The sequence below is a fragment of the Harpia harpyja genome, chromosome 3 (assembly GCF_026419915.1).
Source record: "Harpia harpyja isolate bHarHar1 chromosome 3, bHarHar1 primary haplotype, whole genome shotgun sequence".
Classification (NCBI taxonomy): domain Eukaryota; kingdom Metazoa; phylum Chordata; class Aves; order Accipitriformes; family Accipitridae; genus Harpia; species Harpia harpyja.
Window position 1 is genome coordinate 9460911 of NC_068942.1, and position 23017 is coordinate 9483927.

The following is a 23017-nucleotide window of genomic DNA, read 5'->3' on the forward strand; positions in this document are numbered from 1 at the left end:
CATTATATTACACCACCACTGTACGACACTGTTAAGACAAACAAAGGGAGAAAGATTATTGTAAGGATTGTACAGATCTGGTGGGAATGAACCCCGCTGTCCCCAAGGTATGAGGTGTCCCTTACTTAGCAGGATTAAGAGGTAAACAGACTGAGGGAATAACAGGAGATGAAGGTACAAATCACAGCAATAAAATCACAGTTAACTCTGGGCTTCACTGAACTGAATTGCGGGTTTGTATTTCAGTTTAAAACAAGAGCTTTGGTGAGAAGAAGGTGAGCTGGCTTCATGGGTAGGGTACTGTGCTAGGACTTGGGGTTTTGTCCAACCCTTACCCAGACATCTTGCATTACACCGGACAACACTAAACCTTTCCTATGACTCAGTTCTCTGTGAGGCTGCTATTTCTCTACTTCCCAGTCATATTGTGGTAACAAGTCCACTGCCAAGGGGAAGATGTTCAACAGCTGGTGATGAAGGTCAGGTAAGAACAGACACAACGACCAGCAAACCAGTTGTGTGGCAATCTCTGAATTTTTATTCGAGTTTCTTTAGGTGAGTACAGATCCACAGTGACTACACATTAAATACGCCATGCTTTGTTCAGTTTGGTCATAAGATCAGTGCTCCTGAAGAGAAGACTGACATGAAAAGGCCCATGGCTTGAAGCAACACAAGCATCGGTGCGGTTGTCAGTGCTGCAGCCTGACGTGTGCACGGGCTGAACAGGCAACGCCAGCAAAACTGCATGTGGTGCCTGAAAGAGCCGTAATGAACTGAAGCAGCTCCTGACGTCAGTGAAGCCGCATCCCTCTCTGGTTTCAAAGGGAGCAGGATGTCTGGTGTGGAGGACAGTGAATGGCAAACCATTACGCATCAAAACAGGCACCTGACAGGGAGACACTGCATACAGCAGTCACAGCGGATGAATTCATTATTCCTAACCACAAACAGCCAGGGAAATAAAGCACCGCTTAGCAAGCATGCTTTGAAACATTACCAACAAACAAAACGGGAAAAGGTGTCCATGTTTATCCAAAAACATTTGGCGTCCGAATGAATATTTTGCATCCAGTGTGTACTAAATACTGAGATAAAACTTTCATTGAGCTCAAGAGCATGGTTATGCAAGAAGGAAGGGCAGGCCATTTTGATCTTTTACACTGGTATCTATGTCATGACAATTAACATTGCTCTCCCCCTGCTCTGCCCCTCCTGCTCGCCGCCCGGCTCTCTTCACCCTTCACGTGTACAACTGGTGCAGCTGGCTCAGCGAAGCCATTTTTACCCTGCATGTCTTCTTCAGAAACAAAAGATGCAAAATATCCCTCAGCAAGGGTTTCTCCCAATATTTCTTTCATTTATTTCTTTTGTGCTTTCTGTCTTCAGCCTTCCTTAAAAATGTAATTCCTATTTCTGTCACAGCATCGCCCTTCAGCCTGTCCTGAAGGAAGGTAACTTCTGCTGCTAAGTGAACCTAGAAAGAATCAGGTCTGATCAGTTAAGCAAAGAAATGCCCCGTTTTTTCCCCTCCTCCAGTATAACAAGCTGCTTCTCTCTTACCACAAGGGGACCCCCTTTCTCAGGTTTCATAAGAAACAGATTTCTGAATTGTTTTAAAATATCTTTCCCAACTGAGTTAATAAAAAGGAAGTTTATATACACTGGAATTTGTATAATACCTTACCCTTCATTCCAGTGCTTTGCTTTCTTCCGAGAACCTAAATTGTGTACTTGGTTTTGTGATCACAAAATTTTCTGGTCACGTACTAATACTTATGATAGAATTCTTTTGTTAATTAGTCTTAGATACTACAATACTGAGACTGACGTACATACATAATACTTGCACAGCTTTTGTTTTCTTGAAACATAAGATACATGAGAAATTACATATTGACAGAAACATAAAGCAGACCAAAAGCTATGTTCCAGAAAATGCCACAGAAGCTCTACGCCTCAGTGACTTTCAAATGATGCCCTTCGTTTACTCTTTTGTAAAAGTCTTAAATTTAAGAACAAAATTTGGACTCCATCTCATACACTTCTGGTGCTTTGGCTTTAATGTTATACTCATCCACACTTTGTTCTCCCTTTCAGCAGGCGCTGCGGTAACCTGACAATATTATTTATCTTCATGTATTTGGAAAGAATCAGGGATGGCTATTACCAGTTACACCTATGCAGGAAAATGAGGTAGGCTGAAGGAGCAGCAGCGGCGTCACCCAGCATGCCCCCGGGGCTCTCCGCAGTACGTGTTAGCTGGCTCCCCGCTCCCACTGGCTTTCGCACCCAAGCCAGCCACGGAAGAGCCACGCAGGGACAGTGTGGAGGTGAGCCAACCTGCGTGCTTCTCTACCTCAGGATCCAGGATCAGCCTGGCCCTCTTTTACTTAGGTATAGACATTTAATCCGAGAGAGAGACTAAACACTGCTAAACCTCCTTCATTTATCTGAGCACGTGCTTTTGCTTTCCTGTGCCTCTGCATATTAACAAAGAATGGAGAAAACAGACGTGCCCTTCCTTACCATTTCCAAGGCACCTCGAATCACCCCGCAGAGGAGGTTACAGTAGCAAAGTGATGCTCGTTCTGGTGGCAGCTCCTCCACAAAGTCCACTAGTGGGTTTTTGTCCAGGATTAAGGAGAATTCATTTCCTGCGGCACTACTGCAGCTCACGCTAGGGGTGACCCCAAGGTACATCTTGAAAGCAACCTGCAAAAGGATGAAACTCTGCTGCTTGAACTTGTTGTGTGCAAACCAGAGGTGAAACTTTAGGATGCAGCATTCTGTAGACCAGCTTTACCCCAGGAAAACAGGGGGAAGGGCCAGACAGGCTGGAAAGCAAACTAGATTTGTCTCTTCTGTGATCAGCTTGAGCCAGAGATGCAAATCTGGAGCGATGTGATACTCCAGGGAAGTACAGCAGAAGGCTGCTTATTCTGTCTTTGATGTTCCTACATTTACAACCCATATGAAGTGGGTTTACTGTTATCACTTGTCTGCTTTCAGTCATGTCACACTCCCCTGGGACCATTAGCATCTATATTAGGTCCTTCACTACGTTGCCGGCAACTTTGATAAACACAGCTCAAGAACTCCTGCAACTGGTGAGTGTGTGTTTTTACTCCGATCTCCATCTGCAGTCACAAAAAACCAACCCACCAAGAATGAGACTGCCAAGACTGCAAATTTATTTTATTATATAGACCATTGCTTGCTTTCCTTCTACTACTGATGAATGTTACTGTAAATGTGCAACATCTGCTCTGCTAGCAGAGAGGTCCCCTGTGAGCACGCTTCTCCAGACAGTGACATCACGGCGTTATCTAGCCAGCGTGTATGCAGGCAGGCTAGCAGCAGGCTGTTCTTCCTCTGGAGAGCTCTCCCCTGCTACACCACTACAGACTGCTACAACCGAAGATAAGAGTGTCTTGATTTTTACCTCTTTAGTGAGTACCAAACATGGATAGTTTCCAAACAATCCTGAAATTCTTTATGAACAGGAAAACCGCTATAGGTTACAGCTTTATGGCACTGCTGACAATGGGAGGTGAACGTGTGTTTTCTCTTGTTGCTTTCAGATGCCCCTGCAGCAATGAGAACTTCAGGTACGGTTTGGTATTTCTCTTCTCCCCAGCTTTTGTTTTGCTAGTTATTGGATATTTCTTGAACAGCAAGACCTGGAAACTCTTTACAGGCTGCTGGGTGAATCCCAGAAAAATATTCCCCAGAGGCAATATCTGCCATTGCTTTTACATCTTTGGACAAATCACTTTAAACGCTCTGGTAGCCCCAGTGATGTGGCTTTCGGTGGCTTTGCTCAACGGGACTTTTTACGAATGTGCCATGAGTGGCTTGAAAAATCCTGCCTACTTACATGCAGTTTGCGACAGCAAATCTGCGAAGTGCTTTGAAGAGCTACACAAGGTAGTCTGTGACAAAAGCTCCATGCCCTTTTCAGAGAGCGACGAACTGAAACGAACTCTTCAAGCACAGTCCCAGGTAAGAAAAATAAAGAGCATTATGCAGTTTGTACTGCCACTGTGATTTATCTGTTGAAGATCCTGATGTCAGATGTTAAGATAAAACCTTTGGTTTCACATAAACAAAATTTTGACATGATGCAGCCTTGCAAAATACAATCAATCCATCTTTTAGTTCAGTTTGAGCTGTGGCGTACTTCCTGGGGAGCCCCACTGACGGCAGGATCAGTAAGACCAGATAACTTAAAGCTTTCTTCCTGAATGAAGACTGCTCTAAAGAGAAAAAAATACTGGATTGTTTAGGAGGCTGAATTAACAGATGTCACCCTATTAAAGGGGTCTGTCCTATTAAAAATCCCATACCACACTCTCCTATTTTATACCATCACGACAACTGTAATGAAATCTTAGGTCAGTAACAGTAGAAAAATACTGGAAAACAAGATTTGTGACAGCTTACATAATATGTTTCTGTTTGTGTACATGATGCCAGATGAGAGCACATTTTTGTCCTGCTTGGAGGAAGGAAGAAACACTAAAATAAAACAAGCAGAACATGCAAAGCTGAGATCATATTATATTTTACTATATTCTTGTGATACAGTTCTGCTCACTGCCTTGTAATGTAAATAAATTCAGAGACAAAAAAAAAAGGGAAAAAAAAAGAAAAAAAGGCTACAGAAAAAGATTGAAAGATGATTGTCAGCAGGAAGGAAAAACACTCTGTGCAGCCAGCAAGTTTTTGTCAGGCAATTGTATCCATCTGGAACCATTTCCTCCCCAAAAGCCAGTTTTATTTTCAAGTCCTCATGCAAATAGGACTGGAATGCAGACAAAGCCTGCACTGCAGACAAAGCAATTTATCTGAGAGTTTTAGAAGGAAATAACAAATAGTACTTAAGACTTTAAGTTGTATGTATAGGAAAAAGTGAAAGACCAGTGACTCAGTTTATAGCATGAGAATACATGGGTTCATTCTCCCAGCCGCAAAAAAAGTTAAAAGCTGCTAAAAAGAGCAGTTTCTCAAATACCCATAGAAATCATCAGTCAGTACAAAGTGACTGGAAAAAGAAAAGAAAGCAAAGCTATTCTCCCATATCAGGCCCTAAGAATAATTGTTTGTCAAGCTTCTCTATTTCACATATTTCCCTGAGGAAAGTTTCTATATTCCCTCAGCTAAATACAGATTTTTTACTGGCATTTATTTTTTTAACATCAGTGCAAGAGTTCACAAGAGAAAGGTTGCAGCTCTCCATATCAACACCATTAAAGCATGGGAAATCAGTTCCAGTTCATATGGGTCTCTGAAACCTAAAAGATTTTTTCCATAGTGGAATTTGTTCCACTGTTTGAAAACAAGTTGGTTTTATTTTTTGCAAATGTTACACGTTGCAGTGGAGTAGGTGGGTAAAACTATCGGCTAGGCCAGCAGCACTAGGCATGAAAAAATAGTGTTCACAATCTGCTCTCCTTAGAGGAGAACATCCCACAATAACAATTTCAAGCACATTTTCCCACCCTCGGCCATTGCTCTAATCCTGGAAGTAGCTCTTTATTTTAAAATGTTCTTAACAGAATTTTGTCAAACACTGAAGTTGCTACAAAAAAAAGTTTAGTGATGTTGGAAAAGCATATTCCAGCAAAAACAAAGTTCTCTGAAAATACAGCAACTATTTCTAATCAGTATGTAGACGAACTGGGCTCTATTCCAGTGCCAACACAGACCTGCCAATGCACATGCTATTTCTTCTTTCTCATGCCCTCTCCTCCCAGCATTCTCACAGGATTGGTCAAGAAGGTAATTTTAAACCAGTTCTGGCATAAAAATAATTTTCCACTACAAAGGGCTGATTCATAAAAAAAAAAAAGTTCACAAGAATAGCATAGATTTCAATGAATCTCCTGGTAGAAGAATGGGGGAACGCTTTTTAAATTTAAGACCATCTTTTACATTCCTGTTAGCGAATTAATGCAGGTGTTGGTTTGCGGGGGTTTTGTGTTTTTTTTTTTTAATTAAAAAGAAGTCTGAAAAGAACACATCTAAAAATTGTCACAGTTTAAAAGGTTGAGTGATTTGGGACAAAATTTACTTACCCTTTTTGGTTTTGTAGTTTGTCACAATTCAGAATTGTGTCTTAATCCTAATTCTTGCTGGGTAATTTTATTTAATGCTTTCAGGAGATAGCAAACCATTTACCATCTAGTGATTGTGAGATTTTATTCTCTCTGTGCACTTTTCCCTTTGCGTGACAGAATTCAGTAAGCAATTCCAATACACTGCATGCCAGATGGTTATAGTTTTGCAATGAACTCTCATCAATATCCTCTCTAAATTAGCCAGACGCTACTTCTGCTCTCAGGTCCGCTCTGTATAGCTCTGTATAGCTCTATTCAGCCATAACATTATTTGATTGATCATTTAGACCTCTGTTAGATTTTTCTTCATACACAGTCTTGTAGTTGAGGTCTGATTCAAGATCATCTGTCCCTGAACCTGCCATTGCCGTTGTGCTGGACATGTCGCTTCAGCTGCTGTTATCCAAGTTCCCTTCGTTATAAAAAGGGACACGGGGACAGCCAGACTCTAGTATGAGCCAACTTTTCTTGAGCATTGTACCTTCCACTGTAAAAATCAACCAGCTTTTGCCTTCCTGAGAAAGAGATGTCAAACCGAGCGCTATTGAGAAGCCTCAACCCTGACGTCTTCTGCTTCCCTTTGGTCCCCATACGGACGCCCCATTAACACTAATGCTGGGCACTGAATGCAAACTGGGACGAGACACCCACAGTAGGGTACCAAGAGGAGCGGCAGGTCCTCCGTACAAAGTGTGGTCGCTCTGTTGGACACTCTTGATTTAAGTAGCATTTTCACTTGGGCCTTTTTAACCTGAAACTAATTTCTTTGGTTTTCCCAGATTTTAGGCTGGTGTGTGATCGTTACCACAGCTCTTCTCTCCCTGCTCACCACTTGCTGTGCCAGCTGCCAGTCGAAAGTCAGCCACCTCCAGCTGATGTTCTGGAGGGTGTACACGGAGAAGGAGAAGGAGCAACTGGAGCAGATTTTCCAGCTGTATGCCACCAAGCTGAGTGAGCGAAACCTGAAGTGCTTTTTTGAGAACAAGGAACCAGAAGCAATTTCCCTGCCGGCTTTTCAGGCATGGGAGGATGCTTCCCAGCTCTACTCTTTCAGCAGTAGCAAACAGCATTATAGCACAATTCATAGGCTAGTTGAAGAAGGCCAGAAAGAAATCAATGAGGAAAGAGAGACAATGCTGGACTTTGCAGACAGAAGGGAGATACCATAGATAGAATATATTTTCAGCTTTTTTCTATCATCTTGCTAATACAGCGTACTTCTAGCTGGTTTCATCTCTGTATTTTTTCACAGTGGCCTCTTTCTTCTTCATCATGTTCCCTCCCAGTTACAAACTTGCTCCAAAAGGATGGAATGAAATTATTTCCCTACATCAGTGAAAAGGCTGCAGTCCTCCATGGCACCTAGGGTTCATGGTGTACTAATGTTGCTGGGTCTGAATCAAGAGCTGACAGCAAAAAGAGAAGAATAATGACTTCTACAAGAGGGTTTTAACAATATCCTATGTAAAAGGTGTTATATATACTCGTCCTATGTAAATCAAGAGACTATCATAAAGTAATACCATTTAATAGGTGTGAAAATAATAATAGAAGATGTGTGTGGCTTTCTGACAGCCCATAGAAAGCAGAGGTTTTGCTTCCAGGCCATTTCCAGGCCATTTGCAGGTACAGCATTGTTTTGAGGCACCAGTGGTCACTCACAGCATCTCAGTGTCTTTGGACTCCTGTTGCACCTAGAACACCACAGATGGTCACAGTGATCAGCCCTGGTCTTCTAGTCCCTGAGACATGGGGCAGCAACCTCCACTGACCGTGGGGTGCCAGGTAAATTTTTAGACAAATCTTAGAACCAAAGTGTACCAAGAACTTGAAATTACCAAATGGTTTGGCATTTTCATGTTTTTGTTAACATGCTATTTCAAAAGATAATTAGTCATTGTTAGTGCTTTGTTACAACAACGAAAATGCATCACTGATATTTTGCCTCCGTAGAGTTCTTGGTATTATCTCCTCCCACTGAAAATTTCTCTTTTTACCTGTATAAAGCTCCTGTTTTGAGTGGGTTTTGGGCACTGGGTGCAGCCTATAGAGCTATGTATTATTGTTTGTACCAGGCCCACAGCCAGTGCACAACAGAGGGCCTGGAAGGAAATTCCACATTTTAAGACAAGAAAATATTTTTGCAACAGGCTGGTTTTCATTTTCTGAATAGCTTAGGAATCTTAGTGTCTGGAGCAAGAGGAACCGGCAGGCAACGCAGGTGAGGTGACTGCACAGTCAGTGCTTCTGACAAATGCATTTCACCCCAGAGCCCTGGGCTCTACCTCAATTACTTGGAATTCACCACGTGGCTCTCACACAGGGTGTTCAGAGTCTTTGCAGCCACTGTATAAAAGGAGAACAAAGCTTCTGCCAAGTTTCTTTCCCTGGGGTGACTGGGCAGGCTTTTATGCAACATTTTACTGCCAGTCTCCCTGAGTCTGCAAAGAATCATATTTTTGCTCTGCTTGAATCAGGCTCTTATCAACAAGCCAGGGTACTCTGCCCAGCTGTTCTCATACTCACTACGCTTCTTCAGCAGAAAAAACCATCTAGCTGCATTTATAGACCATTACTCCTTTTAAAAATAAAATCCAAGAGCTAATTCCACTGTCTGCTTAGAATCTTCTCTGTGTGGTTTGAAGAATTTGTGGTCTTTGAGCAAATGCTTTAAATTTTTTTATCCCAGCTGACCCACTTCGTAGCAGACTTAGAACATGTTATATGCTTAAATGTACCTGCTGCAGCTGAAAGCACAGAAGCAACACTGCCAAAATGAAAGTCACAACAGCAGGCGTGTCTGACGCCATGTCTGGCACCTACGCATTTTTCTCCCCAGGCTCCTCTCCAGGTATAGCAACTATCTATCTAATTCCAGGGTACATGTCCCTTCCCATTTGTCTGCTTTTCTCTTTCTTATGAGAGATGCCCCAACATCTACTGCCCAGTCCCCATCTCACCGCCTCCCTACATGCGAGGGGAGAGGAGACACCATCTAACAGAATGTCCCCCCTGCCTGGACCAAACTTCCCTTCCCAGAGCTGCCTTTCCACTTCCTTTCTCACTGATACCACAGAAAACCAAAGCAAGTAGGGATGCAAAGTAGGTTAATGAGCCGATCAAGGTATACGGGAAACAAGTGAGTTAGTTGGTGTAAGGATGAGGTCTCCACTGTGATACAAGAGCTGGGACACAGAGGCAAAAGCATAGTTGGCAGAGGGAAAGGTAGGAGGACAGAGGGATCCCACGTCGGGCTTTTGGCACCCTCTTTTCCTCAGGAGAAGGCTCAAAGCTCTGCACCTGAGTAGCCAGGTCCATGTGAAACAGGAGTGTTTCCCAGCCTGGCCTTCTCCTTTATCGTGGAGGGGGAAAACCAAGGTGCATTCTCCTCTCCTCATCCTTACCCTGCTTCGTGTTCACAGGTGAACACACGGTGAGAGCATCTCCACCTCCAAGAGCAGCGGCTGAACACTTAGTGCTGTAACATGTGCCTGGTAGGACCCTAAGTCTCTCGCTGACCCTCGTTCCCAGGGCTGCGCTACTCTTAACTGTGTCATCTCACCAAAATGCCTGTGACTTAACGCAATTGCCACGAGGATATAAAAACAGACAGAAATAAAAGCCAGTTTGACCCTATGTTTTCAGCTGGAGGCTGGTTTTGGCAAACTTAACCCTGTCCTTCAAGCAGTTATCGCAAAAGATGTTTTGTATCAACATTGTCCTTGAATTGAAGTTCAGCAGCTACCATGGCAGCTCAGAAAGAGGCAAAGGCTATTATCAACACTATCCAAAACAAATTAACTGGGAAAAAAACCCCGAAGAGTAGAATCAACATTTTCTCTTGGAAATTTAGATTTTGCATTAACTCTGATGTCTGTCAAAATATGAGTGCACAAATAAACAGGAAACTTCTTCTCGATTCTGTGTGCTTTGTCCCTCAGTTTACTATTTCTTCTCCCCTGGGGGAACCCAATTTTCTCATTTAATTCTCTTAACTCTTCTTCTGCTATACAATTGCTGCTCCGTCAAACTTCAAGTCTTTGTTACAAGAACAAAAACTAGTTAACCGTGCTAGGCCCTCATATGCTTTCAATTTATTTTCAGCTGTACTTTGCATTACGGTATGACGAATCTGTCCAAATTCTATTTTTAAAATTTCCTGTGTAAAAGAGAACTTGCATGGAAACTATGCAAAACCAGTAGCTGGTTTGCAATGGGGCAACAAATTAAGGCAAAATTGCAAAGCTATAAAGTGAAAATTGTAAAAAAGTCTTAGCAGAAAAAAATAATTTAAGTACATAGATAAGTCATTCAATGAATAGATATGAACATTTTTTTTTAAACCAGGCTGTGACTGGACAGAAATTCCTTTAAAACTACCGTACACAACTTCTCAGAGGGTAAACCAAAGGCCTTTTCAGTCTTTCTTTGTGACTCCAAAAGACAGGGAAGTAAAATGAATGAGCAGTTTTGAAAGTTGCATCCATAAATCTCTCTCATTTTTATCTATATAAAATGGAAGAAAAAAAGAATATGTATTCAGACATGTACATAGACTCACCATTAAAAAGACACCCATATAAAGCAAAAATCTCTCTTTTGAAAACGTTACTTGCAACTCTATGGGATTATATATTGCTTAATGTCAAACAAGAAATCTATGCAGTCAGAATTAAAAAGGTACCACTGCTCTTTTTCAAAGTCTCAACCAGCATCCCATATCTCTCAAGCAGCGAGAATAAAATGCATTAACATTTTGATGGTGCTCAAATACAGTCTAGAATTACTGAAATATTTAGGAGGCCGCTAACTTATCAGTCCCTTTATATACTACTGGGAACTTCTCACTACAAAACATTGTATGCGGAAGTAATGTTGCAAAGTAAGTGATTATGCGGAAGTAATGTTGCAAAGTAAGTGATAATACAGACTGTTAAAAAAATTGAAACCATAATTTCAGATGACATAATAACAAGATTAATGAAGGACCAGAATTAATCTGCTTAGAAGGGGAAAGGCAGCCAAAATAACATTTTTGGTAGCATACTTTTCATCCTTAGTACTTTTCCACAGTCAGTGTTTGGGAAGAGCAAGATGCTTTAAAGGTCTTGCCATCTGTTGCTGATTCCATGTACTCACAAACTTTTCTTTGCTCTTTACAGTGCAGCACTTCTTCATTTTTCATTTTACCGTCTACCACTTAGCACAGCAACCTGCTGTATGCATTTCCCTCTCACTGCTGAGATCTGAAAAGCAACATTTACCAGCTTTGTAAATTCTGCCAGCTTGTGTCAGACTTTCAAACTGGCCATATGTCAATATACAGGGACCTCGTGTGGCAGACCTCCCATGGGAAGGGGAATCTCATCTCTTACCCTAACTCTGGGCTTGGGGGTGACGTGGTTGGATTACCCCAGCCCTGGTTGTCCCCAGGGACCTCTCTACAAGCAGCTGCAGAGACGTACAGTTGCTGCATTCATGGGGTACCGAGCTCCCACCATAAAGCTCACCACTCCAGCCACTGCTTTTCAGGAAGGGATATATTCTTAGGCTGTATTAGCACAGCTATGGAGCCTATGAGCCAGCACTAGCTCGCTGTGGACCAGAGGGCGTGGGCCGGCTGCTCCCACCTGTAGCACACACAGACACCTCCTGGGGCACGGTGACATTGAGCTGTAAAGGTAACACTGTTCTAGGATTAGATCTAAAACCAGAAACTGTTTATATTTCGCATCTCTTTCGATCAGATCAATGATGCTAGAGGTCTTACGAGGAGGAATTGAAGTAAAAATTTGATTTTGTAGGATTATAGAGCAAAATTATTACCCTCATTTCAAAAGTAATCCTCAGTTATACTCAGATCCAAATTCTGAATCCAGTCTTGGACATTACTTCTTCAGCTGAGCTTTGTTCTTAATACCAGTCCTCAACTGGTTTCCATTTTCTTATCCCAATTTGCCAGTGAGCAGAAAGCCTACTTTTACATGGCCTGTTTTATCTTTTTTTATTCTACCCCAACTGTAACCATGCAAAGTCACAGCACCAACACGAGAAGTCAGTGAGCACCATGGGAACTCAGTGCAGAAGGGCTCACTTTGGCTTATCATCAAACTTGTTGGCCCTTTGCCAGTCCAGTATAAGCTAGCAGTAAATTCCAGGCTTTGCAGCCTGAACCAGTGGTTGAAGTTTTAAGCCCTCAGTCACTGCCTTAGGTGCACCTTTCCTCCAGTATTTATTTCTTAATATGGCAAGCTGGCTTTGTACTCCTTATTTTATGTTTTTTCCTTTGCTTCATCTCTTTCCATTTCTGCAGGGAACACCCACAGCCTGATCTTGCAGACTTCCTTTTGCTTTCCAAAGGACTGCAAGATAACAGCTATGTTTACAGAAAGTTCGGCTGTAACTACTTGAACTGCCTAACTGCCTTAATTACTTTAACTTTGAACTGGTTTTACTCTACACACTCATCCTCAAACAGATTTCAACCTCAGAAGAGTTAGTGCAGTTAAGTATTTAAGCGCTTTGTCCTGGCTGAGAACACTACTGCCGAAGAGTTAAAGAGATCATGTAAACAGCTGTGTAATTCTGAACAGGTCACTTTAACAGCATTATTTGCAGTTACTTGCTGGGTCATTTTACATATGTTTTATTGGTATGTGCCTCAGAAAAATGTGCTTGAAGACTATTTAAAAAATGTTTTGCCAAAGAAATGTGAAAATGCTTCCCATATCACATTTTGCCTTGGAAAGGTTATACTCCCACTACAGAACTCCTTTTAGTTTGCTAAAAATAGTCTTTTCAAGAGACTGCGTGCTTTAAAGTTTGTTCCAATCTTTCCAAGTATTTTTATTTCTCTCAGTAAGTCTCTTTTGAAGTACAACCTGCAGAGAAATAGTGTCTTTTTCCTTACTTTGATGTTTAATTTCTCACTCTATATTGTTGTTGAATCCCCTGCACTTAACAATGATGGTTCAACTGTTCTAAAGCATTTGTAAATAAGGGAATCATGAGGAACAAGACCCAGAAAACCAGATATCTGGCACATACATGAAAATCCAGAGAAAATAAAGTACAAATACCACCTGAAGAAGAACATAAAAGTGAACAAAAATGTGATTTTGCAACCTGGTCTCATTCTTTTAACAAGAGTGCATTTTAATAGAGAGATTGAAATGCTGCTTGTCTCGTGGTTTTCTTTCAGCTGCCCTCACTATCTCCAATGGATCCTCTACCCCAGCTCACCTCCTCCAAAGAAGGAGCTTTGTTGTACATCATCCTGATGTGAGACTCCAAAATACACTTTACTTCAGGAAGAAATTTAGTTTCCACTCTTTTATGAGCTAATGGGATCTGGCTGGCTTTTAGTAATGTCACCTGCTTCTGCTTTAAACTTTGGCAGATCATGGTGTAGTGTGTATTGTGCACATGTGCACTTTATAGCCCTACCAGCAGCAGCAAATGCAGAGACGTCCTCTCTCTATTTCTGTGACAGCCATCAGTTCCTCTGTGACAAGCATTTCAGAATGATAACATAACTTCTGTCCCTCCATTTCAGCCAGATGTAACGTAGGTATTTTTGACATGGTTAATGTGAGCAGGATCACAGCTCACCTGGTAACAGCCACGTACACTTTGAACTAAGATACTCCTGTATAACCAGCATATACTGGTGCCTTAGTTCACTGTATAGAAAGCCTGCTGTTTCCCAGTTCTGCAGTCAGTGGTTAAACATAATGCTCACATTTAGCTGATGCTGCTGGTAATTCTCAAGCAATCAGAAAGTATGCCAGGCATATTTTTGTCTCCTAAAATGAGCCAATGGAAATGAATCTCAGTTCAATTAGTTGATAGCCTGATCTCTCCTCTTAAAACAAATGACTACGTAGCAAACAGTTCTTTGTTATGAAGTGTGGTTAATTTTTGCCATTGGGCAAGGCCAAGCATATCTTCACTGGCAACACTTCATAGCTGAAAATCACAAAGGATAAAAGGGATCATTCACCATGACCTGAGCAGGTATTAGTCTGAGCTAACTCAGTATCTATGTACTGCCACCTCCTTTACAGTGACTCAGCAGGCTGGACGTCCTATGGATTTCTCTTTGAGTTTCTCCAGGAAATCTGACTTGCCCATGGGGGCAAAAATACATCTTTAGAAACCCGTGTATTGCCACTAAATTTCCTCCTAGATCTTTCTTGTCTGACAGTAGTGTGAATGACTACTCAATAAAAGGGAAATTTCCATCAAAACAGGCAAAAGTACCCACTCTGATTTTATCTTTTTTTGTTTTATTATTAGATCTGTGGGTAGTCAGGAAAATGTTCCTCTCATTTTCCTTTCTTACAGTTCTTCTCTGCTACCACTGAGTCTTCCTTTTGCAGAAAATCCTGCAGCTTATCCCTACTATTACCATTTTAAGGTTAAAAATATCTAAGATAATTATGGAGATGATGAGGAGATTCAGATGGCAGAAGTAAGAATATCAAAGTTTAAGATCTGTATGAGATGGTTAAGGCTTATGCTCCCAGAAAAAAGAAAAAAAGGTGAGGGAATATATGATTTGAAGTTTGTTAAAACTGGATCATTTTTTGTTGTTTGCTGCATTCTCTGGCAAGAGTAGAAGACATCAGCTTAAGCTGCAGCAAACAAAAAGAAACTTTTAAATTATTCTAATGGCAAAACGCCTCATAGGCTACTAGGAATAGAGGAATTTTAATTTCAGCTTAGCAACTGACTTTAAGGTCAGTTTAGGTCAGGGGTGGCAGCCTCTTACAGGTGGTATCCCATTTTGTGTTCTCTGTCCTCAGCTCAGATACAAAACTAATACCCATGTGAATTAATTCTGTAGTTCTGATGACCCTTTGTGGTAAACTTATCACTGTGGGTTTATCAAGGCCATTGGCAAAATTCTTATCTCACTGAATATCACATTTTTTGTATTCTGTTGAATGTGGGGTTTTTCCCAGCCTGATGTAGCACTATGCTACAGAGGTAGAAACTGATGTCTCCTCTCAAGGCCAACCTCTGTGAGCTACTAGTTGATATGAAGTTGTAGGTAAGGAAAAGGCGGTATTTCACCCAAAGGAAGCATGGGTGTGATTGTAGAGATGAGTGGGTTTTGATAAGACAATCATGATATAGCAGAAATGTAGGTAATCGTTCTGGAGCAAACTGATAGAGGAGGAGGGAAAAGGTAAGACCATTGAAGCTGATGAAGCTCTAGAGAATGTAAACCTTATTTACCTGTGCAATCATGTCTGCTGTTTCAGAATAACTGCGGCACTTTTTCACAGCTGAACGAGCTAAAAAATCATCAATCAGCCTTATGCCAATGCCATATCCCCTAAGGAGAGAACAAAGAATGTTAACATTCAAAATGGGGAACTTCTTTCCACCTACCATCTTCCTAATCTGTCTCTTGTGCTTTCTCAGCAAAACAGCTGCATGCTCTTAAATGAATGGCTTTGAGGACAACAGATTTTGCTGGTCTAGATTCTTCTTTCTATCACACTTTGCAGCACAGTGGAATTGCTGTTCATGTAGTCATTTAAGGAATCACACTCCTTTAAGCATGATACCCCTGGCAAAGATGATATGAATGTTGTTTATATACACATTGTCTATACATACATTTATATTTACATATATGAATAAATATTAGATGTTAGATATATGAGTATAATATATAAACAATATACAAATAATACACCTGGTTAATACTACTTTGTCACTAAAAATAGGATAGGATAGGATAGGATAGGATAGGATAGGATAGGATAGGATAGGATAGGATAGCACAGGATTTTCTCCATTCCTCTGTCATCCCCAGAGTTCATCTCACACCGTCTCTGTCAAGGAGAACAAAGCAACTGCCCCTTCAGGTCAGAGCATTCCCCTCTGGACTGGTATGGAGTTCAGCAAATCCTGGGCACCCTCATTGCAGCATTCAGATGCCAGGAAACCCCATAGGAAATGGACTTACACCTGATCTCTTTCACTTTATTCTCTTATCTCTTCACCTCATTTTTTGCTCTCCCTCCACAAATCCCTCTTTGTCTTTTTTCTAACATGTTCTCTTCCTTCATCTACTAGTTGCAGAAAAAATCCAAAAGTTGCTAGTTAATATACAGTTTCAGTACACCACCACCTTCATTTTGTACTTATAACACTACAATTTCAGAGAAATGAAATAAAAAAGGATGAAAGTTAATAGATATTTTACAAAACAAATATTCATGCCTAGCTCACACACATTAACAAAGGTCAGTAACTACATAGTGTGCAAAATAGCTATGTCTCCAAGCGTTTTTTGAAAAAGGGAAAGAGATTGACACAAATGTTATGAAAGAATGTGAACTCAACTCAGAAATGTTTTTAGGGAATTTTTCATTTGCATTTCTGTGGATGTTGGCAGTCTCTGCCTGTTTGTCAGAGGCCCTATACCCTCCGTGAAGCAGCCTGAACTCGATGGAGTTTCTTACTGATTTTGTACCACATCTTTGACAAGAAGCCAAAAAGTGATCTGATGTCTAATGTGATAACAAGACCAAAAAGTGGTTTTGGCAGCACGAAGTTTAAAATTGCAGTATGTCATGCATCAGAAAACAATGAAATATTTATTTATTTATTTATTGCCTCAGTATCAATATCAATAATGTTGGTAAATTCGTCATCAGCAGTTAGCAAGGTATTTATTGGTGATGTACATGACTACTTAGATCCTTTTCAACTTTTATGCCTTAGATTTGCAAAGTCAAATGAATAATAAATTGACAAGCAGCTATTTGGCAACTGCACAGTGAAAAACACCCCTCTCACTACAGATTATATATATACACATATAGAAAGAGAGACCTAAGAATACTGTTCCCAACTGTCACAGGTTTGCTGATCTATAAGGTTGCTTCCTCCAGCTGAGCTGTTTTCATCTCCACAGAAGTAAAGATGGCCATATTGCTTTAATGAAACCTGTCACTATTTTATCAAGTCTTTATCAAGAGAAAACCAAAAAGATTTTATAAAAACAGCTATAATAATAAAAACGCAAGAGGCAAAGCATGTCTCCACATCTTCCAAAACTACCCGTTAGTAATTTCTACCATAGCATCAGAAAGACGTCTGTATACTTTTTAGATGTATGATTTTCATCAGAGCTGAATGAGGGATTAATATCAAGTAAACACCCGAGGAATGTTGTCCCTTCTTAGTTAGTGAACAAATTATTTTTCTTTTTTATCATCAAGGATATTTTTACTCACTTCCATTGATGGCTATTGAACTATAGCTTGTTTGCAAGCTTTCAGATTAATAGTAAAGTGGTTAGGTATTCTGTCCGCTGTGACTGTTGTAAATTCGTTTTGCATGTCTGTTTTGCCTGAAAACACAAGACTTACTTACTCTTCTGCTGAAGATCTTGGTATATCTTCTTGTTAACCAGCTCAAAAGTAGTTTCTTGCTGATTTTCTGTGATATTATTATTTTTACTGTGATAATGCCTAGGAATCTCAGTCAGGACAACAGGATCCCATAAACATCGAAGCTTCATTTTCCAAAGAGGTCATCCATGTAACAATCAGTTCCTCGTTGACCATTTGTGCTACCTCACTCGTTGCTGTATGGTCTTTTAAAGGTGAGAGGCCCATCTGCCCCAAGCCCCGCGGAGGTGGAGGGGTGTCGGGGAAGAGAGCCACCCCACAGGGGACAATTCAGAGACACCCGAATTACACCCTCGGGGAAGGTGATTGGTTACAAAAGGAGTCTGCCTATTGACTTAGTCACCGAAGCCAAATCCCTACAGCCTAGAATTGTGACTACTTCTTAGCTGTCCAAGTCACAAACCCGGGGTGTAGCTAGAGGAGGGGGAGCCACGGGAAGGCCACAGAAATGCGTGTTCACTAGAAAACACCCGCAAGAAACAAAAAGCTTGTCTACTTTGAAATGACATGGGTATGAAGAAATAGAAGAGGAGAGTTAACACGGAAGTTGAAAATTAATACATGGAAAGAGGAGCGAAATTTAGAAGCTTGTATTACTAATTAGCTTAACAAAGGACCAACTAGGAACAAGCGTAAGCTGTCAAAACAGCCCTGACACTTTTCTTCTGAGAATTCAAAAGCTGATTGTTGACCTTCATTCGCAAATTAGTGTTATTTCTGTTGACAGAATATTGAACCTTTTCCCCATGATCTCTGAAATCCTAGACAGTGCTTGAACTCATAAGATAACAGACATAAAGCTGAAAGGTAACATACAGGTGGACAAACAGCATTATCAATAAAGTTGAACATTTAAAGCGGTACTTACATTCTATCTAAACAGGTGTTGACATCTTCATCTTTTTCATAGTCCTTGCACAGCTGGGCTACCAAAGCCCCATACGTGAGTACAAAAAGTTCTCTGCTCTGCCAGAAAAGGTGGAAATCAAAAATGAAGCAAACTAGAATCAAACTTTTTCACACTTCTGAGCTGCTACTGTATTAAAAGCAAGCAAAACCAACATTTACATTAATCAAGAAACTTTTGTCCATGGACATGTAATCACTGAAATCCACAATTCAAGCGTGACAGAGTCTGACTTGATCATCACTTGAGTCTCTGCGCAGGGATTTTGCTTGTCAGAAATACCATTTCTTGGGATACAGCTACTTTCATCAAGTACATTATTGCATCCTATAACAGCACATATGTATGTTGGATTGATAAATGCTGTCAAATGCCATCCAAGATTTATGACAAGTGTTTAGCTGCAGGAAGAATAATTGAAGCAATTAGCTGTTAGCCCTTTTACAATAGGAACAACAGTGTATATACTGAAATTCCAGTTCCTTCACAAAGGTACGGTTGATCTGATTCAGATCATAAGCTGCTTCTCACCCACCCACTCCCACCCCCAAATAAAAGAAGATTAAAAAAAAATTAGCTCAGAATAATGAAAAAAATACTATCATTCAGCACAAGTGTAAAGAATAACAAGCAAAGTAGAAAAGAATCAGTCCCATTGACGTTTCCCCTTCTTTATCAGACTTTACAAGTAACTTGAATCACTATCAACACTAGCTCTCCAAATGCCTAGGCAATCTCACTGTGACATTATTTCTGTATCTTAATACAGAAGATGTGGCTGGTATGGCTCCACCGCACGAGCAAGATGAAGGAGATGGGTGAGGATTACAGCCACCTGCCCAAGGAGCATGGAGAGCAACTGAGGAGATAAAAGGCATATCATGCACAGATCCTGTCACAAGTACCAATCTGGGATGGATCTTCAGCTGTGCACCAACCCGGAGGAAAGTTTTCTCCCCTCCCTGCCCTCCCAGATCACCTCCGTGGCATGGCAGAATTGACTCTATTTAGTCAGAGGAGCAGCTGGCCTTTAGGGGAGAGACTAGGTTGACTCTCACTAAACTTCTCGGATAGGAATTAATTAAAGGAAGTGCCACAGGCCTGTGGCATGTGGGCAGACTAGAGGTGATTTTGTTTACAGCCTGTGGAAAAATGATAGTGGATACCAATGAAAACAATAGAAAAAATCACACAAGGAAAGGAAGAACAGCTTGGTGGAAAGACCTCTTCTTGATCCCATTGCATCAAAAGCTTGGAGTTTAATCAATGTTCCCATTTTAACAAGTCATTGTTCAAAATCTTAAGTAGTATGGAACCATTTCTTAAACTCATCTTGGTGATGAGTCCTGTTTACAATAATATTGCACACTTTGCCAAACACTCTAATGGAGTATACAGATGTCATACAGGTTCTGTATTCTAGTGTCAGCAAAAAGTCTGTGTTGTAATAAGAAAAATACTTTAGAGAAACTTAATCATACTATATCAACATAATTGTATTTACCAGCCACTCCTGCAATCCATTGGAGTATTTTTTCCCATAAACTTATGTATATTAACTTTAATTATATTATAGTCATCTTTTTTTTTTTTTTTAAGTGGAGATCTCTGTCCCCTTTTCAGAAATTGGCACAACATTGTCCTAAAGCTTTCTGGAACTTCTCCACTGCCCCAACTCCTAGCAAAAACCACCATTAACCATCCAGACAGCCCTAAGGCTCTAAGTTCCTGAAGAAAGACTTCTGTGGGATTGAACCATCCAAACAAAGAACAGAGATCTCTTTCTCTCTGTGTTTCATTTAATGACTATCTAACCACAGAGGCACATAAACTTACCTGGCATTTCTGTCTTTGACCACAAATCTCTCTAAGCACTTAGACCTCTGCTTCTGAACAGACCCCAGTCTCAGAAACTTTGTACCCATATTTCCTAAGCCTGTTGAGAATCTTAGTCCTAGGGATAAATTAAAAAAATGCAGTTAAGGGCCCAGTGAGCGAGACAGTCACTTTATTTTTGTTATCAGTCTTCTACAGTTGGTTATGTTCTATTTTCCTTACTAGCAACTTCCTCTCTCTTCAATTTGTTATACATATGTATACTTATATACGTGTGTCATAGTTATACTTTTAGATACAAGCACATTCTCTTCAAGGCACAATACTATTATTGGGGTTTTTTTAAACCACTGTGGCCTTATTTCCACATTATGGCACTTTGGTTTTTTGGACTTGTCGCATAACATTCCTAAATGGTTAGAAATTTTCAACCACAGATAGAGATTCTGAGGAAACTTGCTATCTGAATTTTTCGTATTTAGACACACCACTGCGAGAGAACAAGAAGGAGAATAACTGGTATCTTTAATGGCACAAAATACTGTTTTTGTGACCATGCAGTTTAAGAAGGCCTCTTGGGAAAATCTTGCATGCAGTATATTTAAAACAACTGCTGGAGCTTTACGAGAATATTAACATGAAGTGCAGAAAAAGAAGGAAGTTTTGGTCTAAGTAACTTCTACTTGGTAGAATTCTGTGCTATGTGATCAATGGTCAAAGCCAACACTCAAAGACAATGGTTACAGTTTTACCATTGTTTCCTCAAGAACCAGATTTTGGCCTTAAAGCCAGATGTTGAGATCCTGTGATGGTGCACTCCCCGTGCATAGAAAAAATGCAACATTAGGAGGATGAAGAAGGACCCCTGCTCATGCAACATAACCCCCAAAAGAAGACGTGGTCTGGTATGCAGGAGGCACACAGTGGGTACCAGGTACACTGCAGCCTCAGATGAACCCTCTCTTCCTGTAATGATTCATGGGGTAGAGATGTGGCTGGTACAGCTTCTTTCCTCCAACACCAGAACAGAGTTTTGGCCTCAGGATTCATGTTGAAGGCAGGACTGTCTGAAAATCATTTCATGTCATAGGCAAGGTAGCTGGAGAGATATGAATGCTCCTAGAGCAGTGTTACTGCTCAGAGTCAAACAAACTCCAAGTCCTATGGGCAAGGCTTTTTTATGTCACTGCTTAATAGCTGGCAGCTTGTTGGCAGCTCACAAGGGGGTCCCACTGTAGCCATAAATGCTGCCAGCGCCTCTGTTCTCATACTGGCAGATTCATCCCCATCCTTTCAGTACTTTCAGGCTATTTGGAAATATGACTGTACAGAACACATCAATACAATAATAGCTTATTCCTACTCCATGCACAATTTTAATGACACATTACAAAAATATCTTACTATTTTGTGGTTCTCCTGCTTTCTTCCTGGTGGCCGAGACATGTTGCTTGTGTAATGCTTGACGTACTTGATGGTCAGTTTATGTCTTTTCTTCTTCAAGCAGCATGGTTTTCTCTCAATCACTGTATTTCATCTTTCCCTTCTCTAAAGTTTTCTCCTTTCTGCTCTTCTGCCTTTTGCATGAGATGTGTTTGCTGCAGTCTGTAATGCTGCTGATGCTCCTCCTATTCTCTACGTCTACCGAGCCCTTTGGGAGGAATTTGACTGGCAACAGATCTGCCCCTGTACACAACATAAATAACCGCTTCATCCATAAGAATGATTCATAATCAAATACACAGCAAACAGCCATGGGAAGTCAAACTGGGCAGCCCCAAGAGAGTCAAAGGTCTTACGTTTTTAGGGACAGCAAATTCATTCTGTTGTTCGTGTCAGGTTTTGGTGTTTGGAGAGTTAACAGAAGCTCCCTCTCTGAAGAATAAAAACACAATTGCAAGACACTGCTGCACAAGGTAATTAAAAATTGATCACTTTCAACTTAAAGGAGCTATAAACTTCTGTCCGCCCTGACTGCTTTAGTCCAGTGAGTTAATGTCTGCCTGGGCAGGAGCAGTATGGGTTACAAGGCACTACTACCACCACGTTCCTGCGAAGCTGGCAGGACACATCTGGAGCGCCCAGATTCCCAGAGGAATAAACTGTGTATCTGCTACAGCTGCCAGCTTGTGCAAATGCCACTTTCATTAATGATGTTTCTAGAGGATATTCTATCATTCTTAATCTATTATAACCCCTTTTTGTAAACATCCCTGCTATGAACATCCAGAAAGGTTCGGCTTACTTTTTCAGTTTTCCCCCAAGGCAAATTTGGCCTATTCTGTTAGTTTAGATTCACAATAAATTTAGACTATGGTCACTAGTGAATTTAGAATTGAATCAGGTAGCTGTCTTTACTCATAGGACTTATCTCCACATATATTCCCACTGAGTCCTCTCAGGAAAGGAAGTAAAAATACATGGCCTCATCTGATTGCCCTGCTGTTATTAAATTTCAATTAATTAATAGATTCGGTGCCAGAGTAAAATTACAGGTATTTTCTGCTCCAGGTACACAGAAAGCAGGACATGTGATTCATTTGGGATACAAAGGATTAATTTGCTTTGAAAAATGGTAATTTAAAGTTATGACACAATTCAACAACAAAAAAGAGGACAGATAAAAGGATTTTCAGCTTTTTCTGTGGGAAACATAGTCACCCTAACAGCTTTCATTTTACAAAGAACAAGCTGGTGTTGACAACTTTACAACATAA

At 40.7% G+C, this 23017-nt stretch overlaps 2 protein-coding genes across 4 annotated transcripts; one reads left to right on the forward strand and one right to left on the reverse strand.

Annotated features, from left to right (window-relative positions):
* Positions 1 to 515: 515 nt before the first annotated feature.
* TRAPPC3L (trafficking protein particle complex subunit 3L) lies at positions 516 to 22035 on the reverse strand. Of its 2 annotated transcripts, none has more exons than XM_052781335.1 (5): positions 21705 to 22035; positions 18426 to 18518; positions 15366 to 15465; positions 2530 to 2715; positions 516 to 1477 (listed from the first exon to the last, which is right to left on the reverse strand). In XM_052781335.1, coding segments are annotated over exons 2-5 (408 nt in total). In that variant the 5' UTR covers positions 18428 to 18518; positions 21705 to 22035; the 3' UTR covers positions 516 to 1357. The 2 variants fall into 2 exon arrangements, with proteins under 2 accessions (XP_052637295.1, XP_052637294.1); XM_052781334.1 differs by having other exon boundaries at positions 18426 to 18523; positions 21705 to 22029.
* CALHM5 (calcium homeostasis modulator family member 5) lies at positions 3068 to 10041 on the forward strand. Of its 2 annotated transcripts, XM_052781333.1 has the most exons (3): positions 3070 to 3452; positions 3585 to 4005; positions 6902 to 10041. In XM_052781333.1, the coding sequence occupies exons 2-3, from the start codon at positions 3802 to 3804 to the stop codon at positions 7289 to 7291; spliced, it is 594 nt and encodes a 197-aa protein (XP_052637293.1). In that variant the 5' UTR covers positions 3070 to 3452; positions 3585 to 3801; the 3' UTR covers positions 7292 to 10041. The 2 variants fall into 2 exon arrangements, with proteins under 2 accessions (XP_052637292.1, XP_052637293.1); XM_052781332.1 differs by having other exon boundaries at positions 3068 to 4005.
* Positions 22036 to 23017: the final 982 nt, after the last annotated feature.